The 13,256-nt window shown below is 41.8% G+C and overlaps 1 protein-coding gene across 1 annotated transcript; it reads left to right on the top strand.

Moving 5' to 3' along the window:
* The first annotated feature begins 8,453 nt into the window (after positions 1–8,453).
* Positions 8,454–9,288, top strand: LOC125350193 (60S ribosomal protein L31-like). Its single transcript, XM_048344529.1, has 2 exons — positions 8,454–8,499; positions 8,955–9,288. Exons 1-2 carry the CDS (start codon positions 8,454–8,456, stop codon positions 9,272–9,274), a joined length of 366 nt encoding a protein of 121 aa, XP_048200486.1. The 3' UTR covers positions 9,275–9,288.
* The last annotated feature ends 3,968 nt before the right edge of the window (positions 9,289–13,256 follow it).

Here is a 13,256-nt window from a genome sequence, read left to right on the forward strand (position 1 = left end):
CAGGAATTCATTCAGGTGTTTTCCATCTTGGTGAGTATTTTTAGCAATGTTACAGTGAACACAATGAATAACAGTGTCAATTTTTTTATGTCTTTATGATAGTCTTCAAATGTTCTGGTGCTGAGTAAGCTAAAAGACATTCACATTCAAGTGATATAAACTGTCAATTTTGCTTTCCAGAGAGACAGTACCAACTGACCACTAGTAGTTATATACAAGAAAGACAACATTAGACATAATCTTTTTAAAATTTGTCAGCCTGCCTAACACCTGTAATCCTAGCTACTCAGGAGGCTGAGATCTAAGGACCAAAGCCTGCCCAGGCAGAAAATTTGGAGACATTTTTCTCCAATAAACTACTCAAAAAAAGCTAGAAGTGGACTGTGGCTAAAATGGCAGAATGCTAGCTAGCCTTGAGCAAAAAGGTGCCAAGTCCCTGAGTTCAAGCCCCAGGACACACACACACACACACACACACACACACACACACACACACATCTTTAAGTAGTTGTGGAAAGATGTTTCAATTCAATACATTGTTTTATGAGTATAATGCATCTTGAAAATGCAGACAATATTGTATGTCTTCTTAAACTCAGAGCCTTAAGCTCTCTCATAGCTTTTTCCCTCAAGGCTACAGTTCTATCACTTAAGCCATATCTTCACTTCCTAAATTTTTGGTTTTGGGTAACTTTTTTTTGGGGGGGGGGCTGTCCTGGGGTTTGAACTCAGAACCTGAGCACTGTCCCTGGCTTCTTATTGCTCAAGGCTAGCACTCTACCACTAAGCCACATTCTCAGCCCCCTAAATATTTTATAGTTTTTTAAAAATAGTTTCTATCAAGAATTTTTACAATTCATTTGCATTTTAAAAATATGCTATATCCTCTGCTATGCTGTCTTCATTTATATAGTTCAAAATAGGAAAGAAAAAAGTATCTTGCGGTCCCAGTTCCTTAACTGGCAGAGATCAGTTTGAGGCTGGCCCAAGCAAAAGGCAGCAGGATTCCATTTCACAAAGGAACTGTGCATGGTGGTGCAAGCCTGTAGTCTCACCTACAGGGAGGATGGTAGGGGTCTGGTCCTGGCTCAACCTAAGGGGAAAAACAGGAAACCCTTTCTTTAAAGACAGCCTAAAGCAGAAAGGGTTGGAGACATGTCTCAATTGGGTAGAGTGCTTGCCTAGCAAGTATGAGGCTCTGAGTTCATCTTCCAAAACTATCAAAAAAGTGGGTGCTGTGGCTCAAGTGGTAGAGCAGCTGGCCTTCACCAAAAGAAGCTCAGGGACAATGCCCAGCCACTGAGTTCAAGCCCCAGGACTGGCCAAAAACAAACAAACAAACAAAGAGGGCTGGGAATATGGCCTAGTGGCAAGAAGCCCTGGGTTCAATTCCTCAGCACCACATATATAGTAAATGGCCAGAAGTGGCGCTGTGGCTCAAGTGGCAGAGTGCTAGCCTTGAGCAAAAAGAAGGCAGGGACAGTGCTCAGGCCCTGAGTCCAAGGCCCAGGACTGGAAAAAACAAAACAAAACACCAAAGAGCTGTCTCTTCCTATCCCCCAGCCCCCCAAAAAGAAGAAAAAAATCAATAATGTTTTTTACATGACCAGGACAATTAGCAATGGATGGCATCCAGAATTCACTGGCAGGGATTTAAGGGGTGAAGTCCAGATCTGAGTTACATCTAGATGGTTTCCCAGGAACCCTGAAAAGGGCCTCAGGAAGCTCAAAAGGGAGTTTCACTGGCAAAGTGTCCTAGTACTGACAAAGGAGTCCTTCTTATCCCTTTGGCCACCTTAGTATTAGAAAGTTCTTCTGACATCTAGCCTAATTTTCTGTACTGAAATTCAAACTCACTTATTCTCATATTCTCCATAAAATAAAGAACTTCATTACAAGTACTTCACTCAAATGAGAGGAAGGGGGGGTGGAATCTGTACTGGTTTTCTTTCATAATATTTCACTGCATAACCAAGAATCCTTCAACTTTCAGTCATTATAATTGGCTAAAAGGAGAAATGGTTATCGCCTTAAAAAAAAAAAGTAAGACTGATTTGAAAACAAAGTTGCCTTTCTATAATCTGTATAACTAGTTCCTATCTCAGAGGAGTTCAAATATCCTTTCTTTATTACATTTGCTATCAATTGATTTTTTAAATAGCCATAATATATATCAATCATGTGTGTATCTGGCAGTGTTGTATAATGAGTATGCACAATGCTCTCTTAGCTTTGTTTTCCCATTGACCAGGTGTACACACATGAAGAAATGAATATACCGGCTTAGTTAAGGAACCAGCTCGAGTGCATACAACCTGTAAAAGGCTCACACCTGTAAGTCTAGCTACTCAAGAGGTTGAAAATCTGTGAGATTCTTATCTCCAATAAACTACTTTTTTTAAAAAAAGCCAGAAGTAGAGCTGTGGCTCATATGTTAGAGCTCTAGCCTTGAGAAAAAGAATCTCAGGTACAGTGCCCAGGCCCTAAGTTCATGCCCAAGGACCGGCACCAAAAGACCCAGGACTGGAAAAAAAAAAAAAAGAGTCTCATGGACTTTTCTGCCCAGTCTAGCTTTGAATGTTGGTTCTCAGATCTCATCTACCTGACTAACTCAGATTATAGGAGAATCACCAGTGCTCTGCTAAAAGTTACAGTTTTTTTTTTTTTTAAGTTGTATCCTAACTGACAATGCCTGTTACTGATGACAGGAAACAAAATAAATAATAAAAAAATCTATTAGGGGAAGTAGAGGTGTGGCTCAAGTGATAGAGCACTAGCCTTGAGGGAAAAAGTCAAGCAACATAATGAAGCCCTGAGTTCAAGCTGAGTACCAGAAAAAAAGAAATATTAAGTAAGTGAATAACTTATTAGAGAATGAAGCATGGAGGAGCACAACTATAATCCTAGAAGAAGGGAGGCTGAGGCAGGAAGATAGGGAGTTGGGGGCTTTCAGGATAACCATAGATGGAAAACACCAGCAGAAACGAGGTAAACCAGTAATACCCCTGGCTTTAGGTAAGTTTGGTGAAAGAATTACCTCAACTTGCATTTTTGTATGTGCAGGTGTTTGCTGGTACTGGAGCTTAAACACAGGGCCTTAAGCTCTGTTGTTTGGCTTTTCCCTCAAGGCTGATGCTTTACCATTTGAGCATCACTTCCACTTCCGGCTTTTTGCTAGATAGTTGGAGATAAACATCTCATGGATTTTTCTACCTGAGCTGATTTCGAATTGTGATCCTCAGATCTCAGCCTTACACATGGAAGCCACTGTATCTGGCTCAGCTTGCTTTTTACAAAGAGGGTCTCCCAGCCCAGACAGTGACCCAATAAGCAAGCACTTCTTATAATTCAAGCAGTGGCTATTCAGATCATGCCCAAATGGCAACCACCACTCGATTAACATCAGGGCAAACCAGCCCCCTGATGTGTTTTGGATCTCAGGCTATTTCATATGAGAACCAGATCTTGATCACCTGACACAAACCCAGAAAAATTCCTACTCCACAGGACTTTCATCCACAGAAATGCCACCCAGTTTCCTGACATCATGGGAATTTATTTTGCCACTCAGAAGACCTAGTATGTGAGCTCATCTATGCGTAAAGAAGTAATTCCAAGAATGACTGAATCAGATTTTTTACCAACACTAGGATTATTTATGTTAAGGGGGGGGGCATTTTTTAGTTGAATAAATAGGATGGGCACTGTATCTCCTTCCCAGGAAAACCCAAGCTCAACATAACTAGGAGCATTACTCCAGAAGAACTGGGGCAGAAACTTGCATTTAAAATGTTAAATTATGCTGGGAATATGGCCTAGTGGTAAAGTGTTTGCCTCGTGTGCATGAAGCCCTAGGTTCAATTCCTCAGCACCACATATATAGAAAAAGCCAGAAGTGGTGCTGTGGCTCAAGTGGTAAGAGTGCTAGCCTTGAGCAAAAACCAAGCCAGGGACAGTGCTCAAGCAAAAAAAAAAAAAAAAAAAAAAGTTAAATTATGCCTGTTGCCTGAGACCCATGTCTGTAACCATAAGCTGAGGCTGAGATCTGAGGATCATGATTCAAAGCCAACCCAGGCAGGAGAGTCCATGACACTCTTATCTCCAAACCATCAGAAAACCACAAGTCGAGCTTTGACTCAAGTGGTAGGGCACAAGCTTTGAGCAAAGAAGCTCAGGAATTCAAACCCCACAATCAAGCCCCCCCGACCCCCACCAGTTTTTTTTTAATTATGCAGAAGTGGTGCTGTGGCCTTGAGCAAATGAAGCTCAGGGGCAGCACCTATGCCCTGAGTTCAAATCCTAGGACTGGCACAAAAATAGAAAAAATAACTAAATCTGAATTGAAATTTTACTTATGTATGTGGGATGCTGGTGGCTCACTCCTGTATCCAAGGTGGAAGCTGAGATCTGAGGATACAGGTTCCAAGGTGGCCCTGGGCAGAAAAGTCTATGACATACTTATCTCTAACTAACTAGCAAGAAGCCAGAAGTGGAATGTGGCTCAAGTTGTAGAGTGCCAGTGAAAAAGCGAAGAGACAGTGCCCAGACCAAGCTCAAGCCCCAGTACCAGCATCAAAAAAAAAAAAAAAAAAAAGTAAATTAAATTATTTGGAAACTCCAGTTATTTGATTCATTATAATGTACCCCTTAACTGACACATACCTATTTATGGGGCCCATGGTGTTTGATACCTGGATACATCATGTATTGTTTAAATAAGGGTACGGTTTTTAAGAAAATGGTATTAGGGTTTGAGCTCATGTCTCATGCTTTCTAGGCATATGTTCTATAACCTAATTAATATACCCAGCCCTTTTTGCTTTAGTTGTTCTAGGAATAGGTTTTCTTAATTTTTGTCCAGGCCCAACCATGATATTCTTACCTATAACTCCTAATAGTGAGGACAATAGTGATGAGCTACCACACTTAGCTCATTTGTTGAGATGGGGTCTGGCTACCTTTTCAAAAATATATTTATAATTTTTATTTTTTACCTAGGCTGGCCATGATCATCCCAATGTCTGGGACTACAGATGTGAGTTGACACCTCTGGCCTAGTGATTTCATTATAAAAGCATTATGAGATAATACAAGCAAAGAGATCCCCTGACTCCTTTACCCATGGTTTTTTTTTTTTTTTTTTTTTTTTTGGCCAGTCCTGGGCCTTGGACTCAGGGCCTGAGCACTGTCCCTGGCTTCTTCCCGCTCAAGGCTAGCACTCTGCCACTTGAGCCACAGCGCCGCTTCTGGCCGTTTTCTGTATATGTGGTGCTGGGGAATCGAACCTAGGGCCTCATGTATCCGAGGCAGGCACTCTTGCCACTAGGCTATATCCCCAGCCCCTACCCATCGTATTTTAGAAGTTATCACTCAGAAAGGATTTTTCTTTGAAAATAGAAAACTTACTTGTGCATTTGTTTTCATGCAATCTCATTCAAACCAGTTACTTAAGAGTATTAAAATCTCCAAGGTTCCTTTCTGTTCTATTATTGTTTCTATACTTTTTTTTTGTACAATATTGGACTTGAACTCATGCTCTCCCTTAGTTTTTGTGCTCAGAGGTAGTGTTTTACCACATAAGCCAAGGATCCAATTCTGACTTTTTTTGCTAGTTAATTGGAGAGAAGAGCCTCACTAACTTTTCTGACTGGGATGGCTTCAAATCACGATCTTCAAATCTTAGCCTCCCAAGTAGCCAGAATTACAAGTGTGAGCCACTAGCGCCTGGCTGTAGCTTTCTAATAATTTCAGCTTTCTAACCATTCAGCTTTTTTTTTTTTTTTTTTTTTTTAAGGCCAGTCCTGGGCCTTGGACTCAGGGCCTGAGCACTGTCCCTGGCTTCTTTTTGCTCAAGGCTAGCACTCTGCCACTTGAGCCACAGTGCCACTTCTGGCCGCTTTCTGTATATGTGGTGCTGGGGAACCGAACCCAGGGCCTCATGTATACGAGGCAAGCTCTCTTGCCACTAGGCCATATCCCCAGCCCCTAACCATTCAGCTTTTTAATCCATAGGTTTCTTTTTTGTTTTCCCAGGACTTCTTTATGTGTTTTCAGTCCACATTTAACTGTCAGGTGTTTTCAGTATATATCAAAGACCTCAGAAAATGTTGGAGAGCAATTTACTGTTCTCTGCTTACACAAAAGAGAAAGACTACAATGAATGGTTTCAAAGCCTCTTTCCAAAGACCAGACAGGTAGAACAGCCCTCAGACATATTATGTATACATCGGGGGAAGGCAGTCTATGAAAGAAATTTTAAGAACAAGCCACAAGGGGAGGGCAACAGTGGCTCCTGCTGGTAATCCTAGCTACTGAGGAGACTAACATTTGAGGATTCCAGTTCCAAGCCATTAGGGAGATTCTTATCCCCAATTACCTAGCAAAAAACCAGAAGTGGAGATGTGGATCAAGAGGTAGAGTGCCAGGCTGAGAGCACCCAAGCCGTGAGTTCAAACCCCAGTATGAACATACAAAACAAACAAAAAGTCACATGTAGGCTAATGGTAAACATTTCTGCAGAAGTAAATTTTACCTTGCTGAAAAAAAGCCACATATAGTGGGCTAATTTCTCCTAAGTGACTTCTATCTCATCAGCACTAGGAGTACACCCTGAAATATAAGGAAGTTGAACACAGAATCACAGAGCCAGTCACCCCACACCCAAGTTCCAATTTCCTTCTAAGACAAATAAGGAAATGCAGTCAGTGTGATGCCTTCAGTATAGCCAATTAGTTTGTAATCCTTTATTTGGCCATACAAAGGAAGGAAAGGAGCTACTTTCCTGGTCTTTTCTTGAGGGAAAGCAAAAGAAGAAAAAGCATAATATTTAAGGCACTGAGCAAAAGTTTAAACTTTTCCATTAATATGCACACCCTTGCTGAGTCACCATCCTAATATACACAGTGGCTCTCCACAGTCCTATCCAATATTGTGAGTTCCATGCAAAGCAATGGGCAAAGCTGGGGTGGTGGCCGACACCAGTAATCCCAGCTAATCTAATCTAATCCCAAGGCTGAGATCTGAGGATCAAGGTTCAAAGCCTGCCCAGTCAGGAAAGTGAGAGACTGTTATCTCCCATTGACCAACAAAAAGCTGGAAGTAGAGGTATGGCTCAAGTGAAAGGCTCAAGCCTTACTACTGGCCCAAGGGGAGAAAAAAAAAATAAACAAGAAGCTAGAACGGTTCATTCTTTTTCATTCTCATTTGAATCTGTAATTTTTAGAGTTTTTTTTACTCAAATAAAATAAGTTTCAGATCCATTCTGCTCTCAAGAAAAATTACAGATTTCATGTAGTTCCTAAATTATGCAATTTGTTTTTAAAAATAAAACAACTTTTGGAGCTGGGAATATGGCCTAGTGGTAGAGTGCTTGCCTCACATACATGAAGCCCTGGGTTTGATTCCTCAGCACCATATATATAGAAAGCAGCCAGAAGTGGCACTATGGCTCGAGTGGCAGAGTGCTAGCCTTCAACAAAAAGAAGCCAGGGACAGTGCTCAGGCCCTGAGTCCAAGTCCCAGGGCTGGCAAAAAAACATTCCCCTCCCCCACCCACAACACCAACTTTTAAATACTAAGATGGTGGGGGCAGGCTTTCTTTAAAATAAAAAGACCTCGGAGACAACACCCAGGACCTGAGTTCAGGCCTCACAACCAACAAAAAACAAGCAAAAAAATAAAACCAATCTCAATACATTTGGAGACATCGACTGTATTTCTGAAGTAATAATATGAAAAATAAAATCATAATAATTTGAACCAGGTTATTAGTTTTCTCTGCCTGCCCCTCATAGAAGGGAAGGAAAGAAAGAAGGGAAGAAAGAGAAAATGAGAAGGAAGAGAGGGATGTAGGGATCACTAGATAGGATGGACCTGATAGATAACATAGATTAGATGCATATGACCAATTTGAAAAATTAGCTAGATAAAACATAAAAATAGAGCCAGACAGAATAGGTTAGATAGGTAGGTTAAAGTAGACTGATCAGAAAGACAGGCAGATAGATAGACACAAGATGTTGAAACAGAGTACTAAAAACAAAACAAAAAACAATACTAAGCCAGCCAGCTGGTTGCTCATACTTGTAATTCTAGCTATTCCAAAGATCTGAGGATCATGGTTCAAAACCAGCCCAGGCAGGAAAGTCCACTTGACTCTTATCTCCAATTAACTAATAAAAAAGCCAGAAGTGGAACTGTGGCTCAAGTAATAGAACACTAGCTTTGAGCAGAAAAGCTCAGGGACAGTGAGTGCCCAGGCCTGAGTTCAAACCTCAGGACCTGTACAAACAAACAAACAAAAGCACTTAAGATTAGAAACTAGCCAAAAACTGTAGAAAAGGGCATTCCAGAAAGTAGTGTGTCTGACACAGGCAGTTTAGTACAGCTGTAGAGGTAAGTAGGCTAAAAGATAAAGTTATAAAATGAAGAAAGTGCTATATCATAAAGTGACTATGTGCCGTGCTAAGGAAAAAGCATGCCACACTCTGCACTGTATTGGTCAGATTAAACTTGGAGACAAGCTCAAGGCCTTGTAGTCATAGAAAAGAGAAGTGCCCTAAAATTTGAAAATTAAGTCACTAGATTAACATCAGCATGAATGAAACGTAGTGGTAGAATTAACCAGCAACCTACGTTGCTGAAAAAGAAAATGTGTGGCAGTGATCTAGCATAATACAAATCTAATCAAAATTGATCAGGAACCAAGCACTGGTGGCTTCCACCTACAGTCCTAGCAACTTAAAAGGCTGAGATCTGAGCAATAAGATTCAAAGCCAGCCTGATCAGAAAAGTCCACAAGACTCTCATCTCCAATTAGCCAACAAAAAGCCAGAAAGGACAGTGTGTCTCAAACGGTAGAATACCAGCCTTGAACAAAAAAGCCAAAGGACAGTGCCCAGGTCTTGAATTCAAGCCCCAGTATAGATACAAAACAAAAACAAAGTGAAAGGAAGTGGTGACCCGAGAACATACCATCAACATTCACAAGCGCATCCATGGAGTAGGCTTTAAGAAGCGGGCCCCTCCTGCACTCAAAGAGATCTGGAAGTTCGCCATGAAGGAGATGAGAACTCCAGATGTGCGTATGGATACCAGGCTCAACAAAGCCATCTGGGCCAAAGGAATAAGGAATGTCCCCTATTGGATCCATGAGCACTTGTCCAGGAAACACAATGAGAATGAAGACTCACCAAACAAGCTTTATACTCTGGTGACCTATGTCCTGGTTACCACGTTCAAAAATCGACAGACAGTCAAGGTGGACGAGAACTAACCATTGAGTGTCAAATAAAGCTATAAAATAGCAAAAAAAAAAAAAAAAAAAAAAAACCCAAAAACAACAACAACAATAACAAAAAACCCCAACACCAAAATAAAACAAAGTGAGTCTATGGGAGGGTATAAGGAATCATGGGAATTTTAAGTATGGGAGCTACATAATCAGACCTATGATTAAATCTGTGATAAAACATCAGTGATAAAAACTAGAGTCCAAGATGGAATTCTAGATTTGTGCTTCAGGCTACCAAGTAAACAATAATACTTCAGGAGGTTGAGGCAAGAGGGTTGTGAATTAAAAGCCAGCAAAATCCTGAGGAAAAAGAAGGGAGGAAGGGGAGGGAGGAGGACAAACAGAGGAGGAAGAAGAGGCAGCTGGGAGAATAAAGAGCAAAAGAAAGATGCTCTGGAAAGGGAGAAGGTAAGTTCAGCTCTGGGCAGTCAAGCCATCCATCCATGAATACACTAGGTAGTGATATTTAGGAGAGAGACATAGTTGAGACTCCATAGCAAATAGTCTTGAGTTCAAGAGACAAGTCTGAGCAAGACAAAGAAAGTAGATTTGGAAGCCATCATCAGAGTAGATGATGAAGATATCTTACCACATGAAGTCAATACACACACACACACACACACACACACACACAAACATGAGAGCAGAAAGCTCCTAACCATTTAAGGGAATGAAAGTTCCTGCTTTGGGACAAGAATGAACTTAAATACTTTCACAGAGATCAGAGATCCATTTGTTGGGAATGATGGAGACAGAATTTACAGCTGAGAACTTGTCCCTTAATCTTCAGTTTGACTGGAGCTATACATAAGGAAAGACTCAAACCTTAAATTTTTTTACATTTCAGAAATGTGTCAATCATCTTCACTAATATTAAAAGTATGTTGGTTTCTGTTTCATTACTGGCCAATTCTTTAAAGAGAGGTTAAATTAAATATAAAATGTTTCGTTGAAACAGTTGTTGTAGGGAGTACAGCTGAAGCCATCTTGATTAGGGAAACATAGTAGGAAATGTTGGGAGGGAGTAGAGCTGATTCCATCTTGATTAGTAGGTCAACCTGACCCCCAAATTCTGCTTCTGTAAATGGATTGTTTCACCTGTTTGTTGCTTGCTCTACCCCTGTGCCAACCCCCTACATCTGTGCTACGCTTTTACCTTTATAAACCCCAATTTGAAGACTGCTCGGGGTCACAGTGGCAACTCCCAAGTCTGCACTGTGTCCCTGGCCGATCAGCCCGCTTTTCATTGTTGCAGTTCAGCTCCTGAGTCTGTGCTGCGTTCCTGGCAGGTCAGTTTGCGTTTTGCTTCCCCAATAAATCCATCTTTTTGCTTGAGACTGTCTCTGAGTGGTGGACTGGAGGAATGTGGAATATAGTTTATCTCCTCCCTGGAACCTTGTAGCACAGTCACTTTAACTGTGCCCCAGTGGCTCACACCTGCAATCCTAAATACTCAGGAGGCTGAGATCTGAAGATTACAGTTCAAAGCCAGCCAAGGCAGGTGTAATACTCTTATCTCTATCCACCAGAAATGGCAGGTAGCACTGTTGCTCTAAGTGGTAGAGTGCTAGCCTTGAGTGAAAGAGCTCATGGAGAGCACCCAGGCCCTAAATTCAAGTCATATGACCAGCCCTCCCCACCCCCCCAAAAAAAGAGTGTGTGTGTGTGTGTGTGTGTGTGTGTGTGTGCATGTGCACCAATTCTGGGGCTTAAAATCAGGGCCTGGGTGCTGTCCCTGAGCTTTTTTGTTCAAGGCTAGCATGCTATCACTTAAGCCATAGCTCTATTTTTGGCTTTTTGTGGAGCTAATTGGAGATAAGAGACTTGCCTGTCCAGGTTGGATTTGAATCTCAATCCTTACATCTCAGTCTTCTGAATCCACTGAGCTTGAAATAGTCATTTTTTGCTGTAATAATGCACTCACTGGATATTTTGTATGTGTGTGCTCATACATGTGCATGTGTGCAACACTACTTGAACTCAAGGTTTTGTACACTCAGCTTTTTCACTCAAAACTGCTCTACAACTTGAGTCACAGCTCCACTTGTTTCTTTTTACTGTTTAGAAATATGAGTCTTGGACTTTTTGCCTGAGCTGGCCTCAAACCTCAATCCTCAGATTTCAGCCTCCCGAGTAGCTAGGATTACAGGTGTAAGTCACTTGTGGCTCGTGTACACAGTGCATTTTAAAATAAGACAGCTGGCAGTTCAGCTCAATCCTAACATGGCAATGGTCCCAACATGTGGCACCTGGAACAGGTGTCAGAAGTACTTGACTTCTTTTAGTCACACACTATTTCTATCCCCACCCTAAGTCTCTCCCCGCATTCTCCAAGCCTTCTTCTCCTGTTCTAATCTTTCACTTTCATTTGGGAAGTGCCCATAGCCCATAAACTTTTTTTTTTTTTTTTTGCAAGTCCTGGGCCTTGGACTCAAGGCCTAAGCACTGTCCCTAGCTTCTTTTTGTTCAAGGCTAGCACTCTGCCACTTGAGCCACAGGGCCACTTCTGGCCATTTTCTATATATGTGGTGCTGGGGAATCAAACCCAGGGCTTCATGTAGAGGAGGCAAGCACTCTTGCCACTAGGCCATATTCCCAGCCCCCCCATAAACTTTTATTATGACCAGTAATGGCATAGAGCTAACACAGCTGCCAACCCCTGGCCTAGGAGTATTATTGGCATTATTCCAAATGGAGTTTACCACTAACTTTTTGTATGTGTGTGCTCATACTGGAGCTTGAACTCAAGGTCTTACACTCACTTGGAATTTTGCTCAAGCACTCTATCACTTGTGGTGTTTTACAGTTAACTGGAGATAAAAGAGTCTTTCAGACTTTCCTGCTGGGCTGGCTTTGAACCAGGAACCTCAGATCTCAGTCTCCTGAGTGGTGAAGCTACGCTTTGATGCAGACTTCTCTTTATACAACCACCCTAGTATCTCTAGATTAAAGTAAAGTTCATTAAAGTAAAGGCATTTGCAGGGCACTGATGGCTCATACATGTAATCCTAGCTAGTCAGGAGGCTGAGATCCTAGGATTGAGGTTTCCAGCCAAGGCAGGAAAGTTCTCCAATAAACTACTCAAAAAGCCCAAAGCAGTGCTATGGCTTAAGTGGTAGAGTGCTGGTCTTGAGCCAAAGAAGCTCAGGAACAGAGCCCAAGGCCCTGAGTTCAAGTCCAAAGACCAGCATGCATGTGCCTGTGCACATGCACACGTGTGCACGCACACACACACATTTAGCTGGGTGCCTGTAGCTCACACCTGTAATCCTAACTACTCAGGGAGCTAAGATCTGAGGATTGTGGTTCAAAGTAAGCTTAGGCAGAAAAGTCTGGGAGACTCGCATCTCCAATGAACCACAAAAATAGCTGGATGTGGAACTGTAACTCAAGTGGTAGAGCACAAGCCTTGAGCAAAGAAGCACAGTGACAGCACAGCACCCAGGCCTTGAGTTTAAACCCCAGGACCAGCACGAGAAAGAGAGAGAGACAGAGAGACAGAGAGACAGAGAGAAAGAACGAGTAAGAGAGAAAGGAAGGAGGGAAAGAAGGAAAGAAAACCATTTAGTAGATTTGTGCTTTTAATCTTTCTAGCTGATGCCATCGTTAACTATCCCTAATTTCACAAATTAGAAGAGACAATTTCTTGTAGGCATCCTACTTGCAGGACGAACAGCAGAGACCTTTCCACTAGGCAAAAGAGATAACAGAAATATTTCCTTCTTTAGCTTAAGCAGAATAAAACATCCAAAAGAAAAAAAAACCCATAGCAAATACAAGGTTTATTTCTCCTATCCGGCCTTACATCTCAACAGGAAAGCAATGCAGGTGCACACAGCTCTCTTGTATGGTAGATCCAGTCACAACAACAGAGAAGCCATCACTTAAAAGGCAGAATTTGGAGTCTTTACTAGAGCACTGGCAGGCAGCAGGGTGATTCCTGTCACAAAGCCCTACCGCCCTT

Source organism: Perognathus longimembris, chromosome 1 (assembly GCF_023159225.1).
Source record: "Perognathus longimembris pacificus isolate PPM17 chromosome 1, ASM2315922v1, whole genome shotgun sequence".
Lineage (NCBI taxonomy): Eukaryota > Metazoa > Chordata > Mammalia > Rodentia > Heteromyidae > Perognathus > Perognathus longimembris.